We start from the raw sequence: 19,519 nt of genomic DNA, 5'->3' as shown, positions 1-19,519 counted from the left end.
GTACAGGAGAAAGGTGAAACTCAATTATTTAACTCAAGAGGATGTGTAAAATGAGCCTTTTCCCCCCAAAAAATGGGACAGTGTCACTGTAAAGAGATCATGAGGAATCATACTATATAAATGCTACTCTTTTTCCTTAAAGAGCTGGAATGCTGGATTGCTGAGTAGGCTGAATAGTAAGACCCCTACACAACAAGTCAAAAATAAACCACATCCAGACAGTTTACTGCTGCTAGGCTATTTATAGTACATGAAATATATGGTACGAAGCAGCAGTAAAGGCCAGTCACCCTCTTCCAGCCCATCCTCCAGTGTAAACCCTTTAACCTTGACATTTCACTAGAAAGCATTCAAAGCATTTGTGATGTCTTGAAAGGGTTTGTGTGTGCATGCGTGCGTGCGTGCGTGTGTGTCTGGAGTGAGCTCCATGTTTTTCAAAGGTGCAGTTTATTGAGCTTAAAAGCACATGTTTACAACTTACTGGAGGGTATAGCAGAATGCCAAGGGGGATAGAGGTGACATTAATGTAGTGGTTACTTTAAGAACCGCATTAAATAAAGACTGTTTTTTTTGTATGGCATATAAGGTGCAGATGATAGGGTAGAGATATGGGAAAGAAAAATGTCCAACCTCCCCCAGCTCCTCTCCTGTCAGCATGTCATGTCATTCAGGGCTGCAGCTTTCTTCACCTCTCTGTCACCTGCTGCAGAGTAGACCTCTCACCTCTCACCTCTCTCAAGAGAGCTTCCTGTCACACCTCCCACAGTACTGCAGAGTAGACCTCTCACCTCTCTCCTCTCTCCTCCTCCTCCTCCTCCTCCTCACCTCTCTCTTCCTTTATCCTGTCTGTCACACCTCCCACAGTACTGCAGAGTAGACCTCTCACCTCTCCCTTCAGAACCTCCCAGCTTGTCACCTCTCCACCTCCTCTCTCTTCATCCAGAACCTCCCACCGTACTGCTCTCTCCTTCTCTTCACCTCTCACCTCTCTCTTCTTTTATCCTCCCTGTCACACCTCCCACACTACTGTTCTCTCCTCCTCCTCCTCCTCCTCCTCCTCCTCTCTCTTCTTTTATCCTCCCTGTCACACATCCACCAGTGCTGCTCTCTCCACCTCTCTCTTCATCGAGAACCTGCCACAGTGTTGCTTTCTCCTCCTCATCTCCTGCCAAATTTCTTTCTTCACCGCTTCAATGCATTCCATCCCCTTCTTACCTCTGACCTCTTCCTTCCTCTCATGTCTTCTCTTCCATCCTCTCCTCTCCTTTCCTCCATCCTCTCATCTCCTCTCTATCATGCTCTCATCTCCTCTCTTACATCCTCTCATCTCCTCTATGCTGTGAGCTTAAAGACAAATTTCTTCTCCTCATGGCTTCATTGCATTCCATCCTCTTTTTACCTCTGACCTCCTCATCTCCTCTCTTCCATCATCTCCTCTCTTCATTCAGCTCATCTTCTTTATGCTAAAAGACTAAAAGCATCCAAGACCAGAAATGCACTCAGAGAGTGCAGACCTCCGCCAAGGAAGCTGTTGGATAGAACATTTGACTTTGTTACAAACTACAAACTTTGTTACAAACTTTGTTACAAACCTTGTCTTTGTGGAGTTAAAAACTGGAATGTCAAAATTCGCCCTATCGCACAATGGTGAAGAATCTTTTTTTAAAATCCACCATCACCACCAAAATTTAAAACTTTCCTTTTCCACAAAATTTTATCAAAATCTGTTAATAACTTTTCGAGTTATCCTGCTGACAGACAAACTGACAGACAAAGAAACCAACGTGACCGAAAACACAAGGTAAAAAAAAAAAAAAACCTCCTTGGCTGAATTAAAAAACACAACCTCCTTGGCTGAGGTAAAAAAACACAACCTCCTTGGCTGAATTAAAAAACACAACCTCCTTGGCTGAGGTAAAAAAACACAACCTCCTTTGGGTAGGTAAAAAAAAAAAAAAACACAACCTCCTTGGCTGAGGTAAAAAAAAACACCACAACCTCCTTGGCGGAGGTAAAAACCACAACCTCCTTGGCTGAGGTTAAAAACCACAACCTCCTTGACGGAGGTAAAAACCACAACCTCCTTGACAGGGGCACTGGGGTACTAGTGGTGCTACAGCCTGGGGGGGGGGAGGGGTGGGGCACTGGGGTACTAGTGGTGCTACAGCCTGGGGGGGGGGGGGGGGGGGGGGGGCACTGGGGTACTAGTGGTGCTACAGCCTGGGGGTGGGGGGGGCACTGGGGTACTAGTGGTGCTACAGCCTGGGGGGGGGGGGGGGCACTGGGGTACTAGTGGTGCTACAGCCTGGGGGTGGGGGGGGCACTGGGGTACTAGTGGTGCTACAGCTGGGGTTACTAGTGGTGCTACAGCCTGGGGGGGGGGGGGCACTGGGGTACTAGTGGTGCTACAGCCTGGGGGGGGGGGGGGGTGGGCACTGGGGTACTAGTGGTGCCTACAGCCTGGGGGGGGGGAGCACTGGGGTACTAGTGGTGCTACAGCCTGGGGGGGGGGGGGGGGGGGCACTGGGGTACTAGTGGTGCTACAGCCTGGGGGGAGGGGCACTGGGGTACTAGTGGTGCTACAGCCTGGGGGGGGGCACTGGGGTACTAGTGGTGCTACAGCCTGGGGGGGGAGCACTGGGGTACTAGTGGTGCTACAGCCTGGGGGGAGGGGCACTGGGGTACTAGTGGTGCCTACAGCCTGGGGGGGGGGAGCACTGGGGTACTAGTGGTGCCTACAGCCTGGGGGGGGGGAGCACTGGGGTACTAGTGGTGCTACAGCCTGGGGGGTTCACTCTATCCATGTCTAGTGGGGCTACAGCCTGGGGGGGGATTGGGGGGGGGCACTGAGGCCATGTCTAGTGGGGCTACAGCCTGGGGGGGGCACTGGGGCACTGTGACAAGGGGTCAGTAGGTCACACACACACACACACACACACACACACACACACACACACACACACACACACACACAATTGCACAGACACGTTCTGTGCACAAATACACAGAGGCATGCGCGCAAGCACACACAGAGAGAGAGAGAGAGAGAGAGAGAGAGAGAGACAGAGCGAGAGAGAGAGTGAGGGAGAGAGAGAGAGCGAGAGAGAGAGAGAGAGAGAGAGAGAGACAGAGAGAGCAAGAACGACAGAGAGAGAGAGAGAGAGAGAGAGAGAGAGTGCGCAGACACATTAGAAATATGCTGAAGAATGAAAGCCTTGTAAAATATTTAGCCTGACTGCTTTATCTCATTAAATCGGAAATGTGTGTTTTAACTCTGCTTTTAAAAAAAATCACTTGAGTGAATAATTAATTTGATGATTTAAGCTGCACCGTAGTATATCTATCAAAATGGAAGAAATCATTCATTCAACGTAATTACTGAGGCTGATTGTCTCCCACTGCCTTGTGAAGTCATCACGTATGAAAGCCAATCTATTACTTTCGTGTAAAAGCCAATCTCAAACCGTAACACATTCTTTTACCCTCACGTTAACTAGCTTGTGATTATGAGCATCTTAACTCTTTTCTTTTTTTTATCTTGTGTTGATTACGGCTCCAGCTCCTGCTCTCTACAATAACTCCTAAAAGAAGCTGCTGACAGTCTGCTTACGTCGCCGGCTTGCATCGCCCACCTCCCCGTCTTGCCATCTAATTTTGAGACATTTTAAAAAAGAACTGTTTACCGAGGATGGCATGCACTCAATCGATCTAATCAGGGAGGCACAATGTCACTGATTCAATTTAGGTGTGAGATAATTTACTGTCTCAGAGGGGAAACAATAGGTCATTCATCGACTCAGCAGTTCTGCACTATATGGCAGAGACACGGGAAGGCAATTAACCCGACACACCTCACAATTAGCACACACACACACACATACACACACACACCTCACAATTAACACACACACACACACACACACACACACACACACACACACACACACACACACCTCACAATTAACACACACACACCTCACAATTAGCGCACGCACACCTCACAATTAGCGCACACACGCACACCTCACAATTAGCGCACGCACACACACACACACCTCACAATTAGCGCACACACACCTCACAATTAGCGCACGCACACCTCACAATTAGCACACACCTCACAATTACACACACACACCTCACAATTAGCACACACACACACCTCACAATTAACACACACACACACACACACACACACACACACAAACACACACACACACACACACACACCTCACAATTAGCATATTTGTCTTGTCATGAGCTACGAGGAAAAGGGAGTTTTGATTGCAATTAGGAAGAATGATGAGATCTGCGGAAAAAAGACAAGTTGAAAAATGATACGACGATACCACTGGATCTATGCCGGTGATAAATCTCTTTTTCTCCCCCCCCCCCCCCTCTCTCTCTCTCTTTCTCTCTCTCTCCCGCTCTCCCTCTCTCTTCTCTCTCTCTCTCCCTCTCTCTCCCTCTCTCTCTCTCTCTCTCTCTCTCTCTCTCTCTCTCTTCTCTCTCTCTCCCTCTCTCTCTCCCTCTCTCTCTCTCTCTCTCTCTCTCTCTCCCTCTCTCTCTCTCTCTCCTCTCTCTCTCCCTCTCTCTCTCTCTCTCTCTCTCTCTCTCTCTCTCTCTCTCTCTCTCTCTCTCTCTCTCCCTCTCTCTCTCTCTCCCTCTCTCTCCAGGTGGATCCCTATTTGCCGTATGAGTACACATGTGAGGGGATGCTGGAGAGGGTCCATGCTTACATACAGCACCAGGTAGGTGAGGTGTGTGTGTGTGTGTGTGTGTGTGTGTGGAGAGGGTCCATGCTTACATACAGCACCAGGTGTGTGTGTGTGTGTGTGTGTGTGTGGAGAGGGTCCATGCTTACATACAGCACCAGGTGTGTGTGTGTGTGTGTGTGTGTGTGTGTGTGTGGAGAGGGTCCATGCTTACATACAGCACCAGGTGTGTGTGTGTGTGTGTGTGTGTGTGTGTGTGTGTGTGTGTGTGTGTGTGTGTGTGTGTGTGTGTGTGTGTGTGTGTGTGTGTGTGTGTGTGTGTGTGTGTGTGTGTGTGTGTGTGTGTGTGTGTGTGTGTGTGTGTGTGTGTGTGTGTTTAGAGGGTCCATGTTTACATAGAGCATCAGATGGGTACTCATCATACATGAAAAAGGGTCTCTTCTCCATGGTCCTCCATTTTGAATTTCCAGAAATAGACATTTTTAGCTCTAAAACTTCCTGTATTTTGGTCATACTAGTAAATATTAGTAAAACATATTATTTAGTAAGTATTCATGAAAATATTAAAATTGGCTACAGGCAGCACCGTTTCAATGAGCAGCATAGTTGCATGACATGGTAATTTGGCTGATGTAAATATGGAGATTATTGAATGACTCAGATTACACTGTTGATGCTATCTCAAGGAGAGTTTGGGCTTGTTTGTGCTAGCTCACCCCCACTGAAGATGTGGCACCCCCAGCCCCCCCCCCGAAGTGCCACTGGCCCGAGCAAGACAAAGGACACTTTTGGGGTGGGGGGTTGCCGTATATAATCTCACTTCAGAGATTCATCTGGGAGTCACTTCCTACCTCTGAAGGGCTCCAATCTCTGTCTTTCTCTCCCTCTCTCCCTCTCTCTTTCTCTCTCTCTGTCTATCTATCTTGGGTAAACTGTATTTGATTTCACTGTACCCTATGTAACCTACAGTAATGTAAAATGTAATGTTACCTTGCCGTTGATAATTAAATTGTCATATAACATTCATTCATTTGCATCTCCTCATCTGTATCATGCCATTTGCCTTTCCTGTGTCTTAAGTTAACACTGCTTCTGTTTCAAATGCCCACTCCTGGCCGTCGCTGGTTAGGAATAAAGTGGAGGGAAAAGTTATTATACTTTTACACTGAGGACTTTTTGCAGTAGTTTAAGCGCCGATGTTAACTCCTCCACATTATAATACCCCATCTGAAGCGCAGAGCCCATCACCCTCCTATCTGAAGCGCAGAGCCCATCACCCTCCTATCTGAAGCGCAGACCCCATCACCCTCCTATCTGAAGTGCAGACCCCATCACCCTCCTATCTGAAGCGCAGAGCCCATCACCCTCCTATCTGACTACTGTTTATAGTGAGGTTGTCTGCAGCTGGCACTCCAACTCCTCCACATTATAGTAATAACGTTGGTCACTACGGTTGTTATGCTTAGAGAGGTCATCTTATATCCAGTTTAGTGAGGCTTTTGCGTTATCTGAAGTTAACTTAAATGTTGTAGGAGCCATTTGTATGTATTTTCTTTTTGTGTGACACCTGCTGGCCAAATTGTGTGTAAACCTTGGAATGTATTGGAAATAGGTGATCTTGAGCGGAGCCCGGTGCTTGGCACTGCTTAATTGGTTCACCTGGCTTATAATTAGACAGCGTATGGCTTGAGTAGTGAGCTCGCTGATGGAATGCCTAGAAGTTCAACTAGAACGGAAGTTAGAGACGCCAGCAGGCACACAAGATTTTAATTTCAAGGTGATTCCAAGTGATGGTTTTTAGTTAATTTTGGATTCAAAAGGAATCTTTATTTTTTCGTGACAACCTGGAAACATTTTCTTGTTTAATGGAATAAATCATCCTGATATTAAGTCAACCTAATGGCGTCCAAGAACTGGTTCATAAAGAGACAGTACAAATGTCTTACATGGATTGAATCTGTAGGCCTACATTGAGGATGAAGATCATTCATTTGGTTGGTCACTACGGTTGAGGTCGTCTTATATCCAATTTGGTGGAGCGCTGATGTTATCTCCAGCTATCTTAGTTTGTAAATGTCTTACAGGGATTTAATTTGTACATTGCGGGTGAAGATCATTCATTTCTCAGCAGCATAGCTCTTGAGCCAGTTTAACAGGTGGAAGTTTTACATAGTTAGCGTGATGAATTTTTTGAAGTATTAGATTTTTTCAAGTTATATTAATTATAGAAATGATTACAATTACACCAAACAGCAGCTACATCGAGCATTGCTCTAGAGCCACTTTATGGGTGGAAGGGGCCGTAGAGGACGTGGCATGATGGAATAAGAAGCTGTTATGTGTCATTAAGGGCGCCTCGCTTATTAGTGAGGTAGATTGAGGACAATCGAGTGTGGCATTAAAGACAGCCAGCATTGACTTTGATGTGGGTTAATATTATAATAAGCCGTGTCATTAAGGGCTGCACGCTTATTAAAGGGAGATTGAGGACAATCGAGTGTGTCATTAAAGACAGTCAGCAGCTCCTCCTCCATCATCATATTAAAGACCATTCGTCCTCCGCTCATCATCTGTCTCTCTGCTCATTCATGACTGTCTGTTGGTGTTGGTTAATATTCACTCAGTCCTTGGGTTAATATTGACTTTGTGGGCTAATATTCAATCTATGTTGATGACGAGGCTCTTTTTGCCCTTAGACGAAAGAGAAATCACGTCTGTGGGTTATTATTCACTCTGTCTGTGGGTTATTATTGACTCTGTCTGTGAGTTAATATTGAATTTGTAGGTTAAAATTGACTCTGATGTGGGTTACTATTGACTCTGATGTGGGTTATTCTTGACTCTGTCTTTGGGTTAATATTGACTCTGATGTGGGTTAATATTGACTCTGATGTGGGTTAATATTGACTCTGATGTGGGTTAATATTGACTCTGATGTGGGTTAATATTGACTCTGATGTGGGTTACTATTGACTCTGATGTGGGTTAATATTGACTCTGATGTGGGTTAATATTGACTCTGATGTGGGTTAATATTGACTCTGATGTGGGTTAATATTGACTCTGATGTGGGTTAATTTTGACTCTGATGTGGGTTGATATTGACTCTGTCTTGGGTTAGTATTGACTTTGTTGGTTAATATTATAATAAGCTGTGTCATTAAGGGCTGCACACTTATTAGAAGGAGATTGAAGACAATCGAGTGTGTCAGTAAAGACAGTCAACCACTCGTCCTCCATCCTCTGCTCGTGGATGACTCTGTCTTTAAGGTAATATTGACTCTGATGTGGGTTAATATTGACTCTGATGTGGGTTAATATTGACTTTGTTGGTTAATATTGACTTTGTTGGTTAATATTGACTCTATGTTGATGAGTTATGACTTTGCTTTTTTTGTCCTTAGTCCAACCCATTTGTGACTCAGAATTCGAAGATGTGAACGCTTTCTTCCATTTCAATAATTCTGCAGTCCCCTGTCTGTGGATTAATATTGACTTTGTGGGTTAATATTCACTCTGCTGAATGTTGATGAGTTATGACTAGGCTCTTTTTGCCCTCAGCCTCAACCGGGTCAAAGACGTCCAACATGAAATTGTCCTTCAGTGCAACTGATACTTTTGTTTACTGTAAATGCAAAAAAAAATCTTTTAAAAAATTATTTGTTTGGCGTGGCTTTCATGCATTCACTTTTCAACAAATTGAAAATCATGTTTTTCACAGTTACAGTAAGCAAAAGTATCCGTTAGCACTGAAGGACAATTTCATGTTGGACGTTTTTGACCCAACCATTGGTGACTCAGAATTCCAATATGTGAACGCTGTCTTTTCTTCCATCTTCCTCCAGGAGTTCTGCGGTCCTCAGGCTCCCTTCCCTCCTCAGGCCAATGGCTCCCAGCAGGCTCCATGGCAGCAGGGGGGGGGGAGCCCCTTCGTAACGCTGCCCAACACCACGCTCCTCGGCTGGGCAGCCAACGCCAGCGCTGCCCCCTGCTGGCCCCCGCTGAGCGCGCTCCGGCTGCTGGTGTCGGAGGAGGGCCAGTCGTGCGTGGAGGCGTGTCGAGTGGCCGACCTGGTGTGTGAGGCGGCCTTCTTCCGCTTCGTCAATAACAAGGAGGCACTCGTCAGGTACACACACACACACGTGCACACACACACACACACACACACACACACACACACACACACACACACACACACACACACACACACACACACACACACACACACACACACACACGACTGAGCCTTCTGATCTTTTGCCATTTGTCATTCACATCAGCAGTCAACTGTGTGTGTGTGTGTGTGTCTGTGTCTGTGTCTGTGTCTGTGTCTGTGTGTTTGTGTGTGTGAGAGAGAGACAGAGACAGAGAGATGGGGTGTTTGGAGACACAGTGTCACAGAAAAGCACTGGCTGTGTCATTGATAGTGACAGCTTTAGTTTCACTGCAGCAATCTGATGGCATGTCGTCTTCCACCCTCCCTCTTTGTCTCTCATGTTTTCTTTTGAACTTTCTATTTTTCCACTTTCATCATCTGTCTTGTCACTGTTTTGTATTATATCATCATGCGTTTTTTGTCAGTTTTCTTTAAGCAAGAGTGATTATATAGTTAGTAAGACGTCCCACACAGTGTTTGATCATGAATTAAAGCAATGGTTAATCTTAATATCAGATGGTTGTAGGTTCAAATCCCAGCCTTACGAGCACCTTGATCCATGGCTGAACCCCACATTGCTCCAGGGATTGTAACCAATACCCTGTACGTGAATCACTGTAAGTCGCTTTGGATAAAAAGAGTCAGCTAAGTGTAATGAGAGAGAGAGAGAGTAGAGAGAGAGAAAAGAGAGTAGAGAGAGAGAGTAGAGAGAGATAGAGAGAGAGAGAGAGAGAGAGTAGAGAGAGAGAGTAGAGAGAGAGAGAAAAGAGAGTAGAGAGAGAGATGGGGTGTTTAGAGACACAGTGTCACAGAAAAGCCTGGCAGCACTGGCTGTAGAGAGAGAGATGAGGTGCTTGCCTGTCAGCACTGGCTGTGTCATTGATAGTGACAGCTTTAGGTTCACTGCAGCAATCTGATGGCATCTCGTCTTCCACCCTCCCTCTTTATCGCTGATGTTTTCTTGTCATTTTTCTTTTGAACTTCCTATTTTTCCACTTTTATCTTCTGTCTTGTCACTATTTTCAATTATATCATCACAAGTTTTTTGTCAGTTTTCTTTAAGCAAGAGCGATTGTAGATAGATATTTAGTAAGACTTTCCGCACAGTGTTGGATCCCACATGAATTAAAGCACAAGAGTAGCGCCTGTATTGTGTATGTGTGGGGGCCGGGGAATGCTGTAGTGACAAATGGGTTTTGGTTTGATGCATGTGGAGAAGCTAACTGTCTTGACTGCTCATGATGACGGTTGTGAGATGCAACATACCTGAGCTGACATACTAAACTTTTTTTGTCTTTTACTGTCTCTCTCTCTCTCTCTCTCTCTCTCCTTCTCTCTCTCTCTCTCTCTCTCTCTCTCTCTCTCTCTCTCTCTCTCTCTCTCTCTCTCTCTCTCTCTCCTTATCCAATTTCTCTCTCTCTCCTTCTTCTCCAATGTCTTCTCCAATTTCTCATTCTCCCGCACTCCCCCCTCTCCTCCTCTGTCCCCCATCCCCTCCCCCCTCCCTCCTCCTCCTCCCCCCTCCCAGGCTGGAGGTGCAGTGCGAGGCGGTGGAGTCGGAGGTGAACCACGTCTTCCCGGCGTTCTCGGTGCCGCGGCGCGAGTGCGGCCTCCAGAAGGATCCGCTCCTCTTCAGCTGCGCGGGTCGCAGCCCCAAGTACCGACTTGTCTGCCCCTGCAGAGACTACCGTGCAGAGACTGCTTATGACCTCCCTAAAGCCAGGGGGCGCTGTGGAGAGACGGCTTATGATGAAGAGAGAGGAGAGGAGAGTGGAAACCTCCCTACAGCCAGGGGGCACTGTGGAGAGACTGCTTATGAAGAGAGAAGAGTGGAAGCCTCCCTACAGCCAGGTGGCGCTGTGGAGAGTGGAGACTGCCAGGGACAGGTGGCGCTGTGCAGAGACTGCTTATGACCTCCCTACAGACAGGGGGCGCTGTGCAGAGACTGCTTATGATGAAGAGAGAGGAGAGTGGAAACCTCAGCAGCCTCCTCCTTCCCACCAATCACAGCTGGCGGCAAGAGGTTACGACGAGAGATGTTTGGGGTGACAGCAGTCGGCAGGAGGTCACGACGAGAGTTGTTTGGGGTGAAAGCCGTTCAATGCTGACGCGCTGATTGGTCGTTTTACTGGAGTTGGTGAACAACTATGCCTTGTGATTATTGGTTGGTAAGTTGGCTTCAGCGCCGTAAACAGTGCGTTGCTAAGTGCTAATAGCAATGTGCTGACCAACTGCAAGTATATTTCCCTTTTTGGCGTTGCATTGATCATTCCAATGGTGAGGAGCCTGTAGTCAGCCAGTCTTGGCTGTGATCCGCCCCTCACGGAGAAAAGCGGACGGAGAACACAGCAAGATGGATATGTCAGCTTTCTCTCTCTCTCTCTCTGTCTCTCTTACTCACTCCCTCCCTTGGCTTCTCTCTGTAGAACCAAAGGTCAGGTACGAGTTAGCGAGCTAGCTGTGTACCTGTATGTGCCACTATGAGATTTGGTACGAGTTAGCGAGCTAGCTGTTTACCCGTATGTGGCACTATGAGATTTGGTACGAGTTAGCGAGCTAGCTGTTTACCCGTATGTGGCACTATGAGATTTGGTACGAGTTAGCGAGCTAGCTGCTAACCCCTGTGTGACACTATGAGATTTGGTACGAGTTAGCGAGCTAGCTGTGTACCCGTATGTGCCCAACCGTATCTCACTCATTTCGTGAAGTATTCACGAAAAAAATAGATTAATTTTCGTGGTTCATTCACGTTATTGCCCGTTTTTCGTGGTAGGGCAACGAAACGCTGCCTATACACTTGAATTGCCCGACTGTTGCCTAGTGCCCGACTGTTGCCTAGCGACCCACTAGTTTGATGCCCTTTCGGTAGCCTACCGTCACATGGTAATCAAACATTTCAAACAAGCAATTTAGGGTTAGGTTTAGGGTCAAGGTTAGGGTTAAGGTTAGGGTTAGGGTTAGGTTTAGGGTTAAGTAGGGTTAAGGTTAGGGTTAGGTTTAGGTTTAGGTATAGGTTTAGGGGACATAAGGCGTAAGTACCGAAAGGGCGTCGAATTAGTGAGTCCCGAGTGTATCAGCAGTGTTCCGTCAGCACCCCCTCCCCGCCCCTGCAGACGCTTGGATAACCATAGCAGCAATGGGGCAATTCAAGTGAATAGGCAGCGTTTCGTTGCTCTGCCACGAAAAACGGGCAATAACGTGAATGCACCACGAAAATTAATCTATTTTTTTCGTGAAGACTTTACGAATGGCGTGAGATAGGGCTCATGTGCCACTATGAGATTTGGTGCGAGTTAGCGAGCTAGCTGTGTACCCCTGTGTGCCACTATGAGATTTGGCCCGGAACTAGACAATGTTGTCTTAAGGCCTGACTTTGGTCCTTGATCTCTCCCCCCTACCCCCAATACTCACACAGACACATAGGGCTCGTTCGTGATGAAGCAGTGCTGTGCTAACCGAGCAGAACGCATGCGCAATGCAACATTATGATGCATTCTTCTGCAAAGTTTGCATGGGCGTTGCTCAGCAAAAGCAGCACTGTGCCATCACGATCAAGCTTATAAATGCAAAAGCAGACAGGTCAAGAAAGAAAATAATGGCAATAAACGGATGCCATCAACCTGCATATGAAATATTTCATTACAAACAGCACAGGTTTTTTTTTATTGTAAATCCAAACCTGATCTCTACAATATTCAGTTTAGCTTCACTGCAAACGTCCAAAATGTCAAACGTCAACAAGTCAGTTTCTCCAAACAAATGATATATCTATAGGCCCAACCCCTCTTCAACTACATATCTATATACTGTAGGCCCAACCCCTCTTCAGCTACCATGGCAACACGCTGTATAGACCCAACCCCTTCCCCTACCATGGCAACACGCTGTATAGACCCAACCCCTTCCCCTACCATGGCAACACGCTGTATAGACCCAACCCCTCTTCAGCTACCATGGCAACACGCTGTATAGACCCAACCCCTTCAGCTACCATGACAACACGCTGTATAGACCCAACCCCTTCAGCTACCATGGCAACACGCTGCTGCTGCATCATGACAGTCAGAAGGGAGGCAGTGTTGCCAGATTGGGCTTCTTGGGACGGCCGTCTGCGGGTAAAAAAAATGAAAAAAATCTCCCATTTGGCGTTTTAACTGCAGTATAATGCCCTTAGAAATCAATGCAATTTGTTGAAATTGGGCGGAATTTAGCGCCTCTTTAGCAGTGCTGCTTTTGCTAAGCAGCGAGCATGCACACTTTGCCAGTTTGATGCATTGTGGTAATCTAACACACACAATGCATCAAACTGGCAAAGTGCACATACCCACTGCCTAGCAAAAGCAGCACTGCTTCGTCACGAACGAGCCCAGCAGCACTGCTTCGTCACGAACGAGCCCAGCAGTACTGCTTCGTCACGAACGAGCCCAGTATCAGGCCCTTTACCAGGAGCTGATGGGAAATGCAGTTTAATGCCCTTAAAAATCAATGCAATTTGTTGAGATTGGCCGAAATTTAGCGCCACGCTTGGCGTTTTTTGAGCACCTTTTTGGGGCGGGATTTGATCAGACACATCTGGCAACACTGAAGGGAGGTCTACCCATGGATCCCTGCATCAATAGGCTCGTTCCTGATGAAGCATCAATAGGCTCGTTCCTGATGAAGCAGTGCTTCAATAGGCTCGTTCGTGATGAAGCAGTGCTGCTTTTGCTAAGCAGCGAGCATGCGCACTTTGCCAGTTTGATGCATTGAGGTAATCTAAAATGTGCATGCCTACTGCCTAGCAAAAGCAGTACTGCTTCGTCACGAACGAGCCCATTATCAGGCCCATTACCAGGAGCTGATGGGAAATGCAGACAGCGCATCAGCAAAGAGGAATTCCTGAACCTTTTATATCTGATTTGCCCTGACTGGACTGTCACTGGACTGATGACTGATGACTGGACTCAGAGCAATCGTGCTGTTCAAAATTGGACAAAAAAATGTGATGAGAGATTATTTTTCAATAAGTGATTGTTTGAACTGTTGAAAAGCCTACAGCTAAATTTGTATGAATACATTTGTGTTGTTACAACAGGACAATAAAATCAACAACATGTAACAAAATGATTGTATAATGTTATCTGTACTCTTGTCTTTTCACTTCCCAAGGTGTGTTCCTACTTGTTGATGTTTGGTTGTGGTTTGGTTCATGAGAATCCTTTTTGGTGGACAAAAAGAACATTCTGGATTACTGGATTGTATGACTTCGGTGATCAGTTTGTGTGGACTTCTGTGGAACCTGGAAGATGACAAGTATACTGCTTCTAAAAGTGGCAAATGCATCATATCTGTGCTAGCTAATGCTAAAATTACCCATTGGGTTTCGTTGTATGTGTGCAAACAGCAAATCAATTCACTCTAACGCATTTTGATACACGTTATTATGAGCTTCATAAAAGGCTAAACTTTTGCAGCAATTTCATTGAAAACAACTTTGCGCAGCCCGCATGGAAATTTCTCACGTCTTTTCCCTTATCCAACTTCCCTTGGCCTCAATAAGATGGGACAAGTTGCTAAACTGGAGTCCGTTTCTCGATTCTTGTCGTTGCTAACCGTCTTAAGTCGGTCTTGAGTTGGTCGTAACTAAGTTGCTCTTGAGTTGGTCTTCAGACGCAAGACCACTTTAAGAACAACTTAAGAACAACTTAAGACCAACTCAAGACCTTGGTTACAACGTTGGTCTTAAGAACGAACAAAATGGCTAAAGTCGTTAGCAAAGGCACTGTCGAGAAACGACCCCCTGGTCGGAATTCTCCTTTCAGGCTCTCGGTACTGTCATAGCAATGTTGTTATGATGTACTTGAGTGACTTACTTGACTTAATCCTCTTTGCCCCGTCTGGAGCATAGGGCCTCAGTTAGACGTGGCCATCTGCTGATGTACTTGAGTATTTTTGAGTACAAATTGTAAAGAGCCCCATCGGCGATCCCATCTGCACTAATATAAGAGGCTACCATGAGAGATGCTTGTAGTATACGTATGGAATAGCGGACGACGAGGTGTCCCGATATCAAGGGAAATAATGGACGAGGCGGAGCGTTCTAAACAGCCCGACGGCGCAGCCGAAGGGCTGTTCGCTTCGCCAAGTCCATTTTCCCTTGATATCGGGACACCTCGAAGGCCGCTATTCCGCTTATCACCCGGTTACCAGCATTTAAGTATTAATTTATTAATAAGTTGATCTAAGGCTTCGTGAGAAAGTAGATTCACCACTGCGCTTGGTACGTTGCTATGGGCACCACTTCCTAATCTAGTGAGACGCGCCTCTATCGGAGGCATAGCCTAAGGACGCGCTCAGAATGTTGGGGTGACTTGACAACCAAATGCGATAGAATTGACGACTGGGTTTTTGACTTGACAACGAGATGCAATAGAATTAGTAACGGGGTCTTGACTAGACAACCAGATGCAATAGAACTAACGACGCGGTCTTGACTAGACAACCAGATGCGATAGAACTAACGGCACTTCGCCAGAAAGTTAAAAAAGAAGCAACTTGGACGCCCGCACGCCCGCATGACATCATAGGTGTCCTGCTACCGGGGAATAAAGGACACCTGCTCAGCCAATCAGAAGACGTTCCGTCTGCTCACTGGGTGATAATTATACTTTATCAATATGAAGTATGTAAACACACTGGCCTAACTTTGGTCATTTTGACCCAACCTAAATGCAAAGCCTTTGCTGAAGCTTTATATTTGCAATAATATTTGTTTGTTTCAGTTATTTTCAGAAAGCTAGATGTTGTAAACAGGAATGAAAGTACAAAAGGAAATACAGGCGGCCTGCCAGTGGCAAAGAAGGGAGACAAATTATTGTCATTATTTATTCAATCAAAGCGGTCTGCAGCCAGGGTGACTTTTAAAACTTTTATGAAGGGAACCACCATCATCATCGCAGGGCATCTTGTTTTCCGGTTGAGCAGATCAAAACGCCAATTCAGCATAAGGTGAGACAAGGAGAAAGCCATGAGAACCTGATAGCTTATTTCCTTTGTCCAGGGACACATTTTTTATTTGTAGGGTACCGTTTCCTTCTGCTTTTGGAGATTAAGGATCACAAGGCACAAGAATGACAGGTAATAACTTCTTCCCCAGCCACCGGAGGTTAGGTGGCGTAGAGTGGTGTGACTCACCAAACGTACTTTGGCAGTCTGCAGCAGGAACAAGTGCGGTGAGACCAGAGAGCCGTGTCACAGCGTGATGTGTCCTTTAACTCCAGGGCAATGTCACCGTATAGTCTCGCTGAGTGGCACAGGCACTCAAAAAGAATATTCACCACAAATTCTCCCAGATGTGCCAAAGAACACTTAATCCTGTGATGTGACTGTCAAGGTCCTGTCAAGGATCCAACAGAGAAGGAGAGATGATTGAGTGGACAGAAATAAAATGTGACACCTCTGCTTCCGAAATAGTCTTTTGGCTCTTAATGAGTTTAATGTCACTTTGTCCTCCGTGAACATTGCAGCTGTTTAACCACCCACTGAGAAATGTGCTAGATGTGCAATGGATACAGACTGCAACAAACTAAAAATGTAACCCTACATCTTATTAGATTAATTGCAGTCATAATGTGCTGAATACAATAGGCTCAGCACATGCACAACTTAACCCATTGATGACTGAAGCAAAACAACCTTTTAGTGAGAAGTGAAATGAGCCTCTTTCCAGATTGGTGCACCTTCAAGCAGGATCAGCACAGCACATTTAAAAGTCTAGATCAGCAAGCAGAAACTACTGTGTGCAACACCTTTTAAAGGCATCTTCAACAATCGTATTTTGTTAACACCTCTTGTTTTTATGTTTACAAAACATGGACTGGAGAGTGAAAACAGCACTTCAGTGGAAGTATGATTGTTGCCTAATCAGGAGGGAGTGCTGAACGTGATCTGGGAGTAGCATTGTAATGAGGAGAAATGAACAGAGATAAGAAAATGAAACCACAAGACGTCTTCTTGTACTGATCTCCATTCATCTCCCCTTCATAGTAATACTTCTGATCTCCATTCCAACTCTCCTCTAGTAAGACCAGAGATGTTCCAAATGAATGAAATAATCTTTGGTAAGACTTCTTATTACCGGTATACTGATCTCCATTCCTCTCCTCTTCATAGTCACCCATGCACTCTCCTCTTTTCCCCTCCCACACTTCAATGCCACCTCTACTTACGCTTTTCTCTCCCTTCTCTCTCCTGTCCTCCTCTCCTCTCCTCCCTCTGTTTGTTTTTCTTTACTCACTCGTGTCTTTGCTTTCCGCTCTCGCAGCTCTTTCATCTGTTCCTTGGAGACCAATTTCTTCCATCGCTCCAAATGTCATTGTTTACACTGCACAGCTTTCAGCTTGTGTGTTTGTGATTTTGTTTACTGTGCTGTTGTTGCTATTTGTGGTATTCATTAATTACTGGCTGAGCATCTTGGGTAGCACACTGTCACCCGACCCCTCAAGTCACCTGCAGTTGCAAATGTGGTACCTTTGCAGAGGGAGTCTGTATATAATATTCATTACTGCATTCATCATCCTACTTCTGGTTTTTAATGATGTTGCGATGGGAAGCTTCCTTCTCTCTGTTTCTGTGAATTCAGGCCATGTGTTTTTATTAGTTTAAGAAACATGTTAATGAAACTAGATGTTTTTATGGTTACATTTTACAACCGTAATTGGAGAAGCAACAGTGCCAGAAAAGTGCAGTAGGCTATATGGCTACCGCTAATATTGAAATGAACTGTGGCAAATAACAGTAGGCACCTGTGCCCTTCGTTTGTTCCTTTTTCCTGCTCACTGTGAGTGCTCATATGATAATCATCCCCCTGACTATTTACTGTGTTGTCATGCAAGATATTTTGAATACACATCTGCCTGGCATACTGGGTCGAGGTGTCAAAAGTAAAAGTAAAATGAAAGAAACACGGTTTCCTTCCAACACAAGTAACTTATCTGAGTAACCAGTAGACCCGTCATCCTGCCAAACAGCTTACTGAGGCTACTGCACTGCGGTGAGAGACTACATCCTCATCCTGTTATGGTTACCATGGCTTTTCTTGGATATCAGTATGTCAACCCCACAGGCCCTTTGAGAGTGGAGAGAGCAGGAGAGGGGAAGTTGGAGGAGGAGGAGGAGGAGGAGGAGGAGGGGGTAAGGTGGAGGAGGAGGAGGGGTAAGGAGGAGGAGGAGGAGGAGGAGGGGTGGGGTGGAGGGAGAGGGGGAGGGGGGAGGAGGGTGATGGTGGAGGAGGAGGGGGAGGAGCAGGAGAGGGGAAGGTGGAGGAGGAGGAGGAGGAGGGGGTAAGGTGGAGGAGGAGGAGGGGTAAGGAGGAGGAGGAGCAGGAGCACGAGAGGGCAAGGTGGAGCAGGAGAGGGGAAGATGGAGGAGGAGCAGGAGAGGGCAAGGTGGAGGAGAAGGAGGAGGAGCAGGAGGTTAGGGAGGAGAAAGGTGGAGGAGGAGGAGCAGGAGGAGGAGAGGGGAAGGTGGAGGAGGAGGAGGGGGTAAGGTGGAGGAGGAGGAGGAGGGGAAGGTGGAGGAGGGGCACGAGGAGGAGGAGGAGGAGAGGGGAAGGAGGAGGGGGAGGAGGAGAGGGGAAGGTGGAGGAGGGGCAGGAGGAGAGGGGAAGGAGGGGGAGGAGGGGAATGTCTTCAATAATGCATGAGTAATCAGACCGGGTAGCCAGGGCATAATCGACTCAGCAGCAGCAGAAATGTCTGGCCTGAATTATTAAAGTGGAGTAAATAAGACAAATTCTCAAATATTTAAAGAGGAAATCATTCTGATGAGAGAGTCTCTCAGGGGACCAGTGTGGTATTGTCCTTCTTCATGTATTGATCGTGTCCTGTCTGTTGTCCCATTTTGTCTCTTATTAATGTCCCTTCTTTTCTATTTATCTTCTTCCTCTTCGGGTTATTGTGTTCAATGTGGAGAATCACCGCATATATTTCCCTCTCGATTTTTTCAGAAAGTTGTCTCACCACCACTTTATTTATTAATGTGAATGTGGACGCCAACAAATAAGCAATCGATAACTCAGGAGCTCTCCTCTTCTTTTCAAATGCGGAGAGTAGAGGTCTCTTGATAGCCAAGCCGTGCCCTCCTATAGCGCGTTCAGGCCGACTGAGAACCGTGCTGTAGCCCGTTCCTGCATCTAATCGTAAACCGGCTGTCGTGTTCACGCCACAGATATTTGCGTTCATAGTTTTTTCTACGCGAACCGTGATGACAGCGTGGCCGTCAGCAGGTTCATCCGGGTAACACAGTCACATGCAGAAAAAGTTCAAAGCCCGGTATGAGCGGGGGGTTCGCAGATAAGCACTTTAGTGCCAGATGTAACTGGTGCGGGCTCCGGCTCCGTTCTGGTCGGCCTGAAAGCCCTACCAGTGACACAACAGCTTCAGCGTTGCTACCAGTCAGGTCAAGAGCAATGCAAGTACTTTCTGAGTTCCCGCAAATGCGGGAAACTCCTCCCACTTTGTTGGGAAGCAAACAGTCATTAGCAAACCAAGGGAGGCCATTTTGGGAAATGCTGTGTGGGAAATGTTCATTGTTATGCTCTTGGTTGAGATTTTGAAAGTCGATGATAATCAGGCTAGTCTCTTGAGGTGAAATGACAGTCAGTCTCCAC

At 46.4% G+C, this 19,519-nt stretch overlaps 1 protein-coding gene across 1 annotated transcript; it reads left to right on the top strand.

Annotated features, from left to right (window-relative positions):
• Window positions 1–4,715: 4,715 nt before the first annotated feature.
• On the top strand, window positions 4,716–10,784 carry LOC134445447 (alpha-1,6-mannosylglycoprotein 6-beta-N-acetylglucosaminyltransferase B-like). The gene is made up of 3 exons (XM_063194529.1): window positions 4,716–4,751; window positions 8,561–8,841; window positions 10,400–10,784. The coding sequence occupies exons 1-3, from the start codon at window positions 4,716–4,718 to the stop codon at window positions 10,782–10,784; spliced, it is 702 nt and encodes a 233-aa protein (XP_063050599.1).
• The last annotated feature ends 8,735 nt before the right edge of the window (window positions 10,785–19,519 follow it).

The sequence above is a fragment of the Engraulis encrasicolus genome, chromosome 1 (genome assembly GCF_034702125.1).
Source record: "Engraulis encrasicolus isolate BLACKSEA-1 chromosome 1, IST_EnEncr_1.0, whole genome shotgun sequence".
Classification (NCBI taxonomy): domain Eukaryota; kingdom Metazoa; phylum Chordata; class Actinopteri; order Clupeiformes; family Engraulidae; genus Engraulis; species Engraulis encrasicolus.
The sequence above is the reverse complement of the archived record's forward strand: the minus strand, read 5'-3'. Positions and strand labels throughout refer to the sequence as shown.